General features: G+C 29.8%; 1 protein-coding gene across 6 annotated transcripts; it reads right to left on the bottom strand.

Annotated features, from left to right (window-relative positions):
- Nucleotides 1-3,758: 3,758 nt before the first annotated feature.
- On the bottom strand, nucleotides 3,759-9,690 carry LOC110617475. 6 transcript variants are annotated; one of them, XM_021760263.1, is made up of 7 exons: nucleotides 9,533-9,690; nucleotides 7,692-8,819; nucleotides 7,508-7,607; nucleotides 7,277-7,343; nucleotides 6,770-6,955; nucleotides 6,605-6,665; nucleotides 3,759-4,369 (listed from the first exon to the last, which is right to left on the bottom strand). In XM_021760263.1, the coding sequence occupies exons 2-7, from the start codon at nucleotides 8,644-8,646 to the stop codon at nucleotides 4,173-4,175; spliced, it is 1,566 nt and encodes a 521-aa protein (XP_021615955.1). In that variant the 5' UTR covers nucleotides 8,647-8,819; nucleotides 9,533-9,690; the 3' UTR covers nucleotides 3,759-4,172. The 6 variants fall into 6 exon arrangements, with proteins under 6 accessions (XP_021615955.1, XP_021615958.1, XP_021615956.1 ...); XM_021760266.2 differs by having other exon boundaries at nucleotides 7,508-7,589; XM_021760264.2 differs by having other exon boundaries at nucleotides 9,474-9,686.
- Nucleotides 9,691-14,229: the final 4,539 nt, after the last annotated feature.

The raw sequence follows: 14,229 nt of genomic DNA, 5'->3' as shown, positions 1-14,229 counted from the left end.
AATTCATTCATATTATTGATTAATAATGTGAAAGATGTATTAATTTTTTTATTATTATTATAATAATATCTGATAACCGCCGAATCTCACCTACTTTGCGTGAGACTGAACTTAAGAGAATAACGTTAGCTCAAAGTGCTTGAAGTTCTCATTCAGTTGACCGGTTTAACGTCTCAAGTTTCAGTTCAATTATGCAGAGTAGGCTGGGTCGGTCACAAGTCTAAAATCAATGGGAAATGATCTAGCTTGGTGATGGGACATGTAGGATAACAGCGCAGTCCTATCCGCATGCACACCAAAAGAATTAAATGGCCGACTGGCGTAGAAAGAGGGTCTAACATGTCCGTACGTATGAATTTGAGTAATAGAAACAGATGACATTGTAGTAAAGATTCCGTTAAACGTCACTAAGAGATAAAAGAAAAAGAAATAAAAGAGAAAAAACGATATATTCTAAACTTTATTTTATAAATTTTAAAACATTAATATCAATGTGTGTATTTTGAAATTATTAAAAGAGGCCACTATGAACCATCTACTAATTGGATTGACTTATGACATATACCGGTTTGAATCTCCTTTTTTCCTAATGATAAGAAAAGAAGTAGACAAGAGCTAAATAACAAGTAATTATCATTTTATAAAATGATGATTGTATTTATATACAGGTAAAATTACTAAATTTATTAATTGATTTTTCAATTTAAAAAATATATTAGAATATTTATGAGATTTTAAAATTCTAGTGATTAATTTATTTATATATTAAATATATAAAAAAATTTAAAATATTTTTAATATGAAAGAATTAATTAATATACTTTTTATAAAATTGAGGGATTAATTAATAAATTTTTTTAAATTATAGGACTAAATTATAAAATATTTAATAATTAAAACTAGTAAAAGTATTAATTACAGACATTTCGAATCGAGTCATCAATTAATAAAAATTTTAATAATTAAATAATAAATTTTTCTTAATTTTAATAATTTGTGATCATTAAATTTAATTTAATATCAGAATTTCCCATAAATTTGAGACGTGATATGGTATGGTGATTTAAAAAAAAAAACTTTCGAACTTGAGATTTTTTTTTTTGAATAAACCTAGGGGCTGCTGCTCTTGCAATAAGTAGGTGGGTGGGATGTAGTATCCCAATTCAGGAGCAGTGTTCTATAGGAAATTTCAGGGTCATAAATATTCTCTTTCCTTTCCTTGTGATGCCTCTTCAACTTCAAGCGAAAAGGAGCATCAAAAAAAAAAAAAAAAAATTCATCTTCCAAATGATAATGAACTAATTATTATTAAATATGAGAATGTTGTTTTAGGTCTATTTTGAAACCATGTGAAAGTCTATTACAAGTGATTACAAAGCCAATCTCTACCGTTAATTACCACATTATTGAATGAAACATAAGTATCCCTTCTAGGCTGTAATCACATAACATTAACAATGTATTTTCCATTAAACAAACTACATTTTTATAAAAATAAAACAAATAATCAACATACTAGTCTGGAATCTTTTACTACACAGCCAATCAAGATTCCACTAGGCAACAACAACTAACAAATCTCAATCATACTAACCCATGTTTCATGGAACATTGCTCATTCTTTCTTTCTCAGCTCCACATTATATCACCCAAATAATAATAATAATAATGCAATTGTTCCCCACCAAATCATGGTATGTGCAATAACGCCCCAATAATATTAATTATAAGATGGAAAATTTGTATATAGACAGTGGGATCATTGCATAAGTTCATATATCCAATCAATAATAATGTAAATAAGTGATGATGAGATAGGGAGAGAACAAGTTCATTGTCTCCAAAAGGTATGTTAGATATTAACTAGACATGAAAACAAGTGAGTTTGATGTTGGAGGGAGACTCAGCTAGGGTTTACATTATGCTCCCTCTTTAGTCTTTACTATTTATTGCTTTTTCTTTTTTGAAAAAAAAAAAAATCTCCTCTTTACTCAATTAAGGTTGAGTTTTGAATCACCAAGAGAGACTCCAGATTTCATCACTTTTTGAACTTGGGTTGTTGGAGAACTGGCACCCTTCTAGAATTTTTCTTAAAAAATTAATAATACTGTGATATAGTAAAAATAACTGTTTAATTCTATTTTTTTTTAAATATGTTAAATAATTATTTTTTTAAAATCATTAATTATTAATTTTTTTCATTTTGTACCGTTAACTATTTAATTCTTTCATTTACGTAAGCAGTTAATAATGTGTAAAACAACTAAAATGCTCTCATTTTTAATTAATATCTATAATTTCAGAAATATAATTATTAGCTTTGTAATTTTAAAATAAAAGTTATTTAATCCTTGCAATTTTAAAATAATAATTAATTAATTTCTATAATTTTAAAATAACAGTTATTAGTCTCTACAGTTAATTAACGGTATGAAAAATCATGGACCATTCAATATGTTTTTAAAAATAGAATGATTCAGTAGTTAAGTTCGCTAAACTACAAGGCTTAAATGATAATTCTCTTTTTTTAATATATTTAATATCTTCATAGTGGGATATATAAGGGAAGACAAAGAAAATGACAGATCATCCATCTTTTAGTTTAAAAAAGAAATTTTAAATGAATGTCAATAAATTTTAATTTAATAATATTAAAGTTATGTTTAAAACTACAAAATATCAGATTTCATTCTCAATATATTTCTTTAAAAGGATAAAGTAGTAATTATATAAATGGACCAATGTCTTGTATGAATCAACTTGTCCTTTCAGGAGGGCTCAATTGGTAAAATGAGTAGGTGATGAAAAAGATTTAGGGCAAGACGAAGTCAGGGCAAGTTAAGTGCCAGATCATTGGAATCAAACCACATGTAAAAAACCCAATTTCATTAGTGAGTTGGATTAGTTAAGGATTTTAAAACAAAATTAAATTTGAGATTTTATAATTTAAAAGGAGATTAAATACTAAATCAAAAAGCTTGTTTGTAATTAGTTGAGGAGCTTAATAAAGACAAAAGCACCAAAAAGAAAACACCCATGCCTTTGATCACCTTCTTTTGGATTTTATGGGCTTTTTCCAGCTGGCAAATGGGCCCAATTACAATCTAGGGTCCCCATTTAGGTAAAATAAAGTAAATGTTGTGGACCCAGATACAGGGTTGGGGGGGATGCAATGCAAGACTTGTGCTTCAAACAGCAAAGAATGATCACAATTTTTGACCCTTCAAGATAGGTTAGGCACATGGGACCTTAAATTATTTGTATCTGCTCCATGCTACAGTGTTAAGACATTTTGAGCCTGAATGACATTGAAATTAGAGGTTAAAAAAATGTTTTTTTCAAAAATATCATTCTCGATACTGTTGAAAAATGATTTTATTCTTTTAAAAAATTAGAGGTTTGAAAGAACGAGTTGGGCTTATGGACCCCAGTGTTGAGCCCACATAGCTTTTATAACAATCCCATGAGATGAAATCCTTCTTCTGATGTTTCATGTAATTGAGCACTATTAAATGATAATAGAACTTTACCCATGACCTGGCAAAATAATCAGAATCAGTAGCTGCATAACAAATAGTATGTATACTATATCCTTGAAACCAAGTAAGCTTACTTTCAAACACGAGGCTAGACAATTGCTGGGACTTTTTTTTCTCTCTAAAATTGCTGGCACTTCATTTTCAGATTGAATCACTTCACGTCAGTAATAGTTCCCTGAAACTGAAAGTAAACATATCAAATGCAAATATGTTCCAGTCTGCAGCTAATAGTATTTTTTTCATCTTCTTATTGTCTTTGTGTTGGGATTAGTCAACAAAATAATCTCTATTACATCATGCCTGAGGCCTCACAATTGCCAACATAGAATCGTTATTCTTGAGCAGAAAAATAAAAATTAAAAGATTAATGGCCTAGAGGACAGGGAACAAAAAGTTGATAATCTGAAGGTTGATGAAAATCATATCACTATTCTGCACGGTTATCAAAAAAGATTACAAACAACAATCCCGATTTTCCTGGGTTTCCTTAGCCTGAAAAAAGTTTCTGGGTTTTCCTGGAAATCTTTTTCATGCAACTGAACCTACGCATCAGCATTCCACAACAATAGTGCACCACTTAGAAGTTGAGTTACATCACTGGGGGGCCAAAAAACAGTCACAAGTATTCTGCAGCTATTGTGGAATGACAGAACTGCTAGCAACATCTTGTGATTGGCACGAGTCAGCAATTAAGATCCTCCGATAGAAACCCCATGAAGGATTTGACTCTGTAATGGGTCGCTGACCAAATAGATTTTGTGCAACAAATTCCTGAACGTTCTGAGCCTCAGCTAATCGTTCAAGATATACCCTAAGGTCACCTCCAGGTCCTGTTCAGACCATTGATTAAAATTATTATTATAATAATGAAAAAAACAAACAGCAGCACGATGATGATATTTAAGAAACTTAAGAAACAACAGTGGGATCACTTGGACATAAATCAAACAGCAGAATTGTAATTTAGACAACAAGGCAGCCGAAAGATAAATGACACCCAGATTGGGATTAGACAACTGCCAACTCAGAACTAAAAGCAAAAATGGAGAAAAACACAGAGCCTAGAGGATGATAATTTTCAGAATAGTGGATTAGCGAATATAGGGTTTTACTGGTATATTGTTTAATAAATATTAATTATACATCACGCAATTACTCGTATGAAATAAATTAAGAATAATGTCTTAAATCATATCAAGAAATAGTAATTTGTTAAATTGTACAAATTATTAAATAATACTAAAAAAAATTGAATATGAAATCTTTCATAAATTATTTAAAAATCTTATTAAAATTTAAAATTAGTAACATTGTAAAATAAATGGTGAGTTAACTATAATCGTAAAATAAAAAAAATAATGAAAAAAAAAAAGAATTTTAGCATATTCTATATACAACAATTTAATTTACGTAAAATAGGTTAATGCAAGCATTTATGGGCTTCAAATGATGAAACCTAATCAAGGGTTCCATCATAAAATGGAACAATCAGAAAGGCTATTTCAGTCCTGACAATTAAACAGTGATGTAGAACACGAAGAAATTAAACCAAGAGAAACAAATTCTTAAGAGTTGAGACACAAAAAAGAAACTAATTCTCAATTTCCTTTTTTATTAATTCTCAATGAGTGGGAATTGAGGAAAAAATGCTTCATAAATTGATTTGGGTGATCCTCCTCCACAAGGTGTCTTTTTAAGGTGGAGGTAAACGCAATACATTACATTAAGATAGTATCACACACTCACTGTAAGGCCACTACATAGATGTACAGTCATGCAACCTTCAGTCCTCCACATTCCATATATGTCTCATCTTAGGTGTGAGGAAGTTGTTTTAAGTCCCACATTGATCAGTTGAGTATTTGGGAAAATGATTCATATATGCTCGGGTAATCTTCCCCCAACATGGTGCCCTTTGAGATGAAATCCTAATCCATTTTATGAACAAAATTCATAATAATTAGACCTGTACATGGGCCGTATTGGATAGATCGAGGGTCTACTATTAAACCCAATCAAATTGATCAGTTCTAACAAATGAGAAACCAAAATCATTACTAGAAAGAACTCTGTTCACTGTTCCCTGTATCAGGTTCAGTTTAAACCGATAAAAAGAAAACCCAAAGAAAAAGGGGCAAATTCTCTATATCCAAATTCAAAGCTACTGTGGAACAAGAGGGAAAAAAAAATCTAAAACATATTACTTATGATATTAATTGCAATAAATTAAACCCAAAATTTATGAGAAATGATCAACATCCAAAATAAAACTTAAAATCCCCTTAGAAGATCCATAAATCTTAGAGCCACAAATCCCAATCTCAATATACCAAGTCTTATCTTGAGAAAAGTCCCAGCATGAAGACTAGATGCGAAGTGATCAAAAGGAAAAAGAAAGTGATGAGATAAGAAGAATGGATTATCTACCATAAGATGGAGAAAAAAGAAACTCCACAAATGAGAAGAATGGAGCTAGAACCATTTGCAAAGCGTGGCTAATGGCTTATAATGAGAGCTAGGAGAAATGCATTGCAAGTAAAACGACTTTGTAATAATTATTATTATATATTATGTTCAGTTCAGGTTGAACCAATATCTTAAATTAGTAAAGCCAAGACTGAACCAAACTTTAATTCTTCAACCCAGTATTTACAGTCTGATTTCTTTTGGCCTCCATGGCTTCCTCGGGTTCTCAGTTTTGTTGTACGGTTCCAATATCACATGTATTTATAGTAAATAGCTAGTCCTGCTACTAGGATTAGGAATTCTTAAATGATCTAATCAAATACTAATTAGAAATCACAAATCAACTAGAAAAATTCCAAAATAATAAAATACTACACCTACTAGAAATCCAACAATATTCCTAAATAACAATACAATACTTACATAATAAAATAATGAATGCATAACCAATGCAAAGAAGGATTATCCAAGGGATAAGGATTTGACCAAGCATATACATGTGAAATAAACCTCACTGTCATTCATAAATGTTCCATGATAAAGTGGCTTATTATGCATGATAAATTTCATCTGGATCTACTACATTGAAAGTCGCTCACCTAATGAGGTATCTCCAGAATTCTTGTACCGATATGAAAGGGGAAACACAGCAGTGTGTGCCTAAAGAATAAAAAGATTATGTAAAATAAACAAAGAATGCATCCGAGTAGCACCTAAAGAGTGAAATCAGTCAATATATCCCACATGAAAGAGAACAAACATACTGGATTGCGCAAGGCCTTGTATGGTGAATCATCCAACAATAACGTATTAGATTCATTATATTCCCCCTTATTCCATGGAAGATCAGGCTCAAGTTTGTCCCACAGTTTTTTTAATTCCTTCAAGAGCAGGGGTTTGTTGCTATTCTCAACAGTGGTGAATCCGGTATCAGTACAGTGGGATTGATGCTGCATGAAAACAATCATCATACATAATACGGTAAACCAAAGAATGACAACAGGAGCAATTTAACAACTAAGAATAAAGAAATATTATGGCCTTGAAGCACCTAACAGTTGAGCAAATATTCCATAAACCTCCACCAATACACAGATATGCTAAAAGTTCACTTCCCAAGTCACTATAGGTAAACATTGTCTTTCAAGTTTTAACATCTACATTGATAGTGTGTTGGAGAATCATAGATTTTCCCTTGAAAAAATGAAGACCTTAAAGAATGATGTTGTATCCAAAAATCATAGCATGTTTCACTTCCAACATATACTTACCCAAGAAAATAGCAACTTACGTCTAGAATCTCCCATGAGAAAATCAATCACCATATCCACATTTTTCCTGTATTTGGCATTAGAAGTGGTCAGGGTTCAATTTGGATACTAAAGGAATACTCATTTGAATAGATATGGGAACAATTTTTGGTAAAAAAGAGATATTTAAAAAGAAAAAGAACAAGAAAGAAAAAACACTCAAAGAACAATCACTTGTAGATGGAACTATACTTGGTTCTAGATGACCAAACACCAACATTAAACTTCTCAAAGCAAAACTGCATAAAATTATCACAGAAGGGCCTCTTGAAAACTGGAAAAGACAAAATAACTGTAGGAAGTTAGACTAAGCTAATAAATACGTAACAAAAGCATTAATAATTTACATAAAGGACTTGCTTATATATCATTTCACCTGATTTCCTGGATATTACAATGTCAGCCTTGTATTCATCATAACAATAAGGAACAATATCAGCTAGAAGTCCATTAACATCAAGGATAAGAAGCTTTTTATTGGCACCTCTAAAGTGTAGTCCTTGTAGAGAAGAGAGTGATACTTGAGGAAGATTTCCCTCCTTTAGAGGAGGATCTAAATCCACATCCTTCTCTTTCTCAGTTATTTCCTTTCCTCCTGCACATGTAAGGTCACCATTTGAAGGGTTGGAAGAGGTTTTCTCTGTCAAAACATTTTCCACAACCTTAACAGAAGTAACATATTCCCCAGGTTGTACTCTTCCAATCTCATTCTCTGAGAGCTCAAATGAACTCACTTCATTTGAATTTGTTGAAGTTTGTCTATCCCCCACATTGGATTCTGCATTTTCTTCAGAGTCAAAGGAGTTCCATCTTTTCCTGCGATTGGGTCTTGATTTCCCCTTTATCTGATAAATTTTAACATCTCCCTTTTCAACTGAAACAGGATCAGCATCAATTTTGTTATCATGATCCTCTACCAAACTAGTATTTGGACTCAGGGAATCATTTTGGTTGTTAGATATTAAAACATTTTCTCCCAGCTTTACTGCAGTGCAAACCCCCAGACAGTCTATCTGGCCATTCTGCTCAGTTTGTGGCCTTTTCTTTTTCTTATCCCTTTTCTTTTCCTCTATTTGAGAAACATTTGATTCCAAATTACATTCTGCGACATCTGACCCTAAATTATTGTTGATAGGATGATCTCCACCTATATCTCCATCCAAGGGTGTAGTTCCCATTGAACAAGATTTATGTGAATAATCACAATCTAAAACATCAACCTCACTCAAATGACCAAACGTCTCACTAGAGCTCTTTCTTTCCTTCTCATCCTTACATGATCTTGTTTCTGCATTATATGATGTCATCTCATCAGTAGTCAAAACTATCATTTCTTTGGAATTTATGCCTATTATTGAACAAATGCTGCATCTCACTCAGGAAATTTCCTTTCACTCTTCAATTCTCATCAGAACTGAATTCAAGGTCATGCACTAAACTAAAATTAACCCTTGCGTCCTCTTCCAATCAAGTTTAAGTTGTATATATACCCTTTTGTTAAGGCCTGCAATTATCCAAAAAAAAAAATAACAATAAACTTCATAATCTCCAAATAACACAGCAAACACAACCACTCTCACTATGTTCTTTCCACATACTACCTGGTATTCAGAAAAATAAAATAAAATGATTGGCAATAGAATCTTTTGCATATTTAAGAAGAATACATTTTTCCACTATTCCAATGAAGGGTTAATGTCAAAGCATTAAAATGGACAAAATGCATTACAGTTTCATCAATTACATCTACACTAACAATTCTGAAGAAGCAAGTTACTATAATTCGGCATTGCAAGAGACACCCAATGAACAATGAAACAGGTAAGAGCAAAAACAGACACGTAAGCCGCACGCACACAAACTAAATCTAAATATACACTAGTAATGTCTCCTAATAAGCGAATTATGATTAATATAACCATAAAAAATCATATTCCCTCAAATTTCCAGGCACTACAGACACAAAGGAAGCTAATTGCCCTAAATTATTCCAAGAATCAAATAAAAAATAAAGACAGAAGTTAAAAACAGCAATAGAGCAGAGTATTGATAACGAAGATTATTAAAATATAACAAAGAAGAAGCAGATCACACATGGATAGTAAAATAACAGAAAAGAAAAAATAATAAAAGGAAATAAGAAGGAGCAATTCGATACATTACAGAAGCACTAAGCGTATACGAGATACATAACGTCAAGTCTATTAGTTGAAAAACCTGAGATGCAACCGGAGAGAGAAAGCCGACGAGAGAGCAGTTTGACGAGAAGGGAGGAGCAAAAGAGAAAATGAGAGTTTCTCGTTTGGGGAAGAGCAAGTGGCAGTGGGAGAAGATGGAAGGCCGGAGAGATGTTTTAGGCTCGCAAGCGTCGCAGGCTTGTGATATTTGCATTAATTAGTGCTGGATTCAATTTGGGCCCCATGGGTTGGTTTTGAAGATAAGGTCCGTTCGAAACTGAACCGTACCCGGTTTTTGTTCTTTCCATTTTCATTTGTATAATTCGTTAAATGCTAAAAAATCAAATTTCACCATAAATTACTAAATTTTATTTTTTATTTAATTTTATTTTTAAAATATTAGTAAACACCATTATTTTAAAAATTCGAACCACGCTTTTTTCAATATATTTAACCTTATTTTAATTTACTTCACTTTTTAATATTACTTAAATGATAAATGTTGACTGAAATATAAATTTTAATATATTTTTCTCTTATTATATAATTCAAAATAAATTTAATTTTTTTACCATTCAATTTTAGTAAAGTTTGAAATGTATCCACCTAGGTTTAAGAAAATATAATAAATACAATCAAAATTATTTATTTTTTAAACATATTATTTAATTATATTTCTCTACTAAAAAAATATTTCTTTTAACAAGGATAACATTATACTTAAAATTTATCAAATACAATTGTTTATTATTTATCTTATATTGGTAATGTAAAAATATTATAAATAACAGTATTAATTCTTTGTTTACATCGATAATCATATTGATAATTTTTAATATAAAATTAATAATAAATAAACTTATTTTATAAAACTTTACCAATGCAATATTGCAATTCTTAGAAAAATCTTTCAAACCTACTCGATCCAAATTAATATCGATTTACATAAAATATTCATTACTAAATTTTATTAGTAAGTCAGATTTGAATTTGATGATTTCATATTAAAAAAAATGATAAAATTAGAATGAGTATATGCGTATAAATTTATTCTGAATGATTTATGTCATCTTCTTTAATTTTTTTTTTTTTTTTAGTGACGTGTAACCGTCAATCTATCAAAGTACCACATATAACTGTCATGCAGAACCGTACGTATTAACGTACTGCTTCTTTTTTCTATCATCATGTAGTTATTTAATTTTTTTTACACCTTTTTTCATCATCATGCAATTATTTTTTTTTTTTTGCACCTGTGCTAACATGATCCGAATGTGAAGGGGTTTGTTCTCCCATTGACATATCAAGTCAGTAAACTAGATTCTTCTCTATTAGTTTTGAATCATGTTCTATCCGAACGTATTATAGACGGTGTGTTAGAAAATAAGTCTGCGTATTAAATTTTGATGGGTTACCGTCTAACTTTTTTACGTGGACTCGACTGTTGTCCGAACATAAAATTTTTGACGGTTATAAGAATTGAATTTTTATAAAAAAACAGTGATTATGCGGTTGACTTTTAAATTAATTCAGTTTTTTAGAATAAAATATCATATTATTTGACATATTTTTATACATTTTACTAACGTTAATAAAGAAAATTAATTCATTTCATTATCATATTTAAATTAATATGATAGTAAACGAAAAAAAAATACTAGTGAAATTAATTATTTAATTTTTTTTTACAAAATATACTAAATAATTTTTATTTTTTTAAAGCTATATTTATTTTTAAAAAATAATTTATATTTAAAAAATATTTTTTAACAAAATAATTTATTTTTAATTATTTAAAATTTTAATTTAAAAAATAATATATTTAACAAAATTACATATAAAAATCTTAATAAAATATTGCGTATAAAAATGACTTAATTTTTTATTTAATCAGAAAAATATATTTCGATGCGTCAAACACTAAAAATATGAAAAAAAACATTATTTTAAAAAATATTTTGGGTAAAATAAACAACTACTTGGTTTCATTTATTTAAACTATTAGTATATTTAAAATATTAAAATATTATTATTTTTAATTAATATATATAATTTATAACTACTCAATTTTTATAATTTCAAAATATTAATTATTTAATATTTATGAGGACTAAATAATTAACTGTTGAGATTAAATAATTAATGATTTGAAAAGAAAAAATTATTTAATATATTTTTTAAAATAAAAAATTAAATAGTTATTTTCATTTAATTACGTCAACTAAATAATATTTTCCAAATTAATAGTATATTGCTTAAAATAATTTTTCTTTTTTCAAATAATAAAAAGAACTATTAAGATATATTAATTCTGTAAACTTTAACATTTCTTAATTATGTAGATCTGAAAATTTTATGAAGTACCACTTTCTAAATATTAAATGATATAAAAATATTTTTTTTAGGATTTTATAAGTATCTGTCTAATTTATATATATATGTGGAAGCATCAGTCTTCAATAATATAAATTTCATATATTTTAATAGTTATAACATAAAAGCTATTTTCAAGAAAATTGAAATTGGGCTGGTGTTCACATAGTCCGATGTCTGAAACCCCGGTGTTCATGAATAATTATCTAAACAAATAAAATCATAATTCGATCAAAACAAAAAAAAAAAAAAAAAAGAAAACGACAGAGAAAGAGTATCCTCGACCGAAAAGAAAAGAGATTTTGGGTGAAATTTCTCTGTCTATCGATGGAGGAATCCTACCTTGACCATGGTGGAGAGCTTTGTTCGATTTCGATGTTTCTTTCATTACGATTTTTTATACAGTTTTGATTTATTACAGTTTTCTATACCATTTTAATTTTGGTTTTGTGATCTGCAGTAAGGTATTTGATTGGGATTAACTTTTATTTGTGTTTAATGTGTGAGCAGTGTGATTGTATCTGGGGTTGCATGATTTCCTTCTGCACCTCAAATCTTCTTTCCGACCGATTACTGTTGAGGGTGATGCGAATTGATAGATACTTCAGCACTGGAATACGAATCTGCCTTCCTGCTATCCGAGACTGAAAATGTCATAATATTATTTCTTCTCTTTGATTTCAGTTGGCGATTCTAATTTCGAGATTTCAATTGGCGATTCCAATTTCGAGCCTGGTCTGGATTGGATATGCTTCATTGTTTTGGACTCTTTGGTTTTCTTCCCTTCATATTAGGATGTTGCTTGCGGCGCTAGTCATCGGTGGTTTCACTTATGGCTTGCTGCTCCATGTCAACGCTGAGGAAGAGCGAGGGATGGAGCAGTGGATGTTCCAAAAATTTCCTGAAATGGGCTGAATTCTCTTCGGGCTTGAGCTAGAATTTAGACTGTTTTATTACTGGGCCAATTTAACTTTGTAATCAGTTGCCCATTTAGGCTCATACCTAAACCAATAAAAAAAAAACAATTGAATTGAATATTCTAAACCAACCAAAATTATCTATTAATCCATTTTATCGATTTATGTTGGTTTGGATGGATCAGGTTTGCCGGATGGTACCAATTTATGAGTACCCCTACCTTCGACCTCACTTGTAGAGCCAAGAACTATTTTAGAGCATATTTATCGATCTCGGAGATACCAAGATCGATTCCCCATTCCCATTTTCTAGGGAAAGAACAAAAAAGAAAAACTCACTTGTATGAGTTTTTCCTGTAAACAAGTGAGTGAGCATGAACCTTCTGAATAAATTTATCCATGTCACCAAACAAAATCTTCACTTTCCATTCAAATATAATCCTGCAACAAATGTCCAATTGCTCATCAGTCTTAAGTTTCATCAGTTGCAATCGACACAGGCCAGAAAGTTTGCCTTGATAAAACACATCCAAACAAATCCCATAAACCAGCCATGGCTCTAACTTTTATCATAGGTTCTTATTATAACTCTGAAAGAATGCATGTAAAGTCACAGAATTTTATATTCTGAAAGATCAGATAATAAGCATGCACAACATAAAAATATCAAAGAGAGCTGCAAATAATCAAGTGTCCTACAAATTGAAAACATACTTATGAAATTTTAGCATATTGTCTGCTACTAACCATTTTAAAAAAAAATCTATTATCTAATTAATTATTCTCAAGTCTTTTATACTCAAATAACTATACTATAAAAAAGAGACTATTTTGATAATAAATAAAATTAAGAATTAAATTGTTTCAAATTGAAAAGAAAGTAACAAAATTAACTATTATTACCGGTTAATTTAACACTAAAGGCAAATCCATTAATAGAATCAGATCACAGGATTAAATTGTTCTCTATAAACAATACAAGCACAGACCTGTGGTTTTTGGTATGATTCGAGCACTAATTTATATTATATCTTTGATTTATTCATAGACAAAAGAGCAAAGGTCCAATGGACTTATTATCATGCAAAAGAACAATGATAGTAGACATACAAAAATGGAACTTTTTATACTAACAGTTACTAGAAAATAATCTCTTAAAGAGAAGAAGATTATTTCCTTCTAATTTAAGACAATGTAACTGAATATTATTTCCTTCTATCAACATCTGGAATGAAGATAGTTAATAAATATAATCACAGTTTATAAAAGTATTGAATAAATAATAAATATGAACAGTTGTATCAGAAAACTGGATTACACATTCCAAATTTTGAAACTTATAAACATGCGGTAGCAAGAAGAGTGGAAACTTGTGAAAAAGAAAAATCTATATGATCCCAGAAGATTATATTTTTCCTCTTTCCTCCTCTATTTGATTGTTCAATAC

The sequence above is a fragment of the Manihot esculenta genome, chromosome 6 (genome assembly GCF_001659605.2).
Source record: "Manihot esculenta cultivar AM560-2 chromosome 6, M.esculenta_v8, whole genome shotgun sequence".
NCBI lineage: Eukaryota > Viridiplantae > Streptophyta > Magnoliopsida > Malpighiales > Euphorbiaceae > Manihot > Manihot esculenta.
The sequence above is the reverse complement of the archived record's forward strand: the minus strand, read 5'-3'. Positions and strand labels throughout refer to the sequence as shown.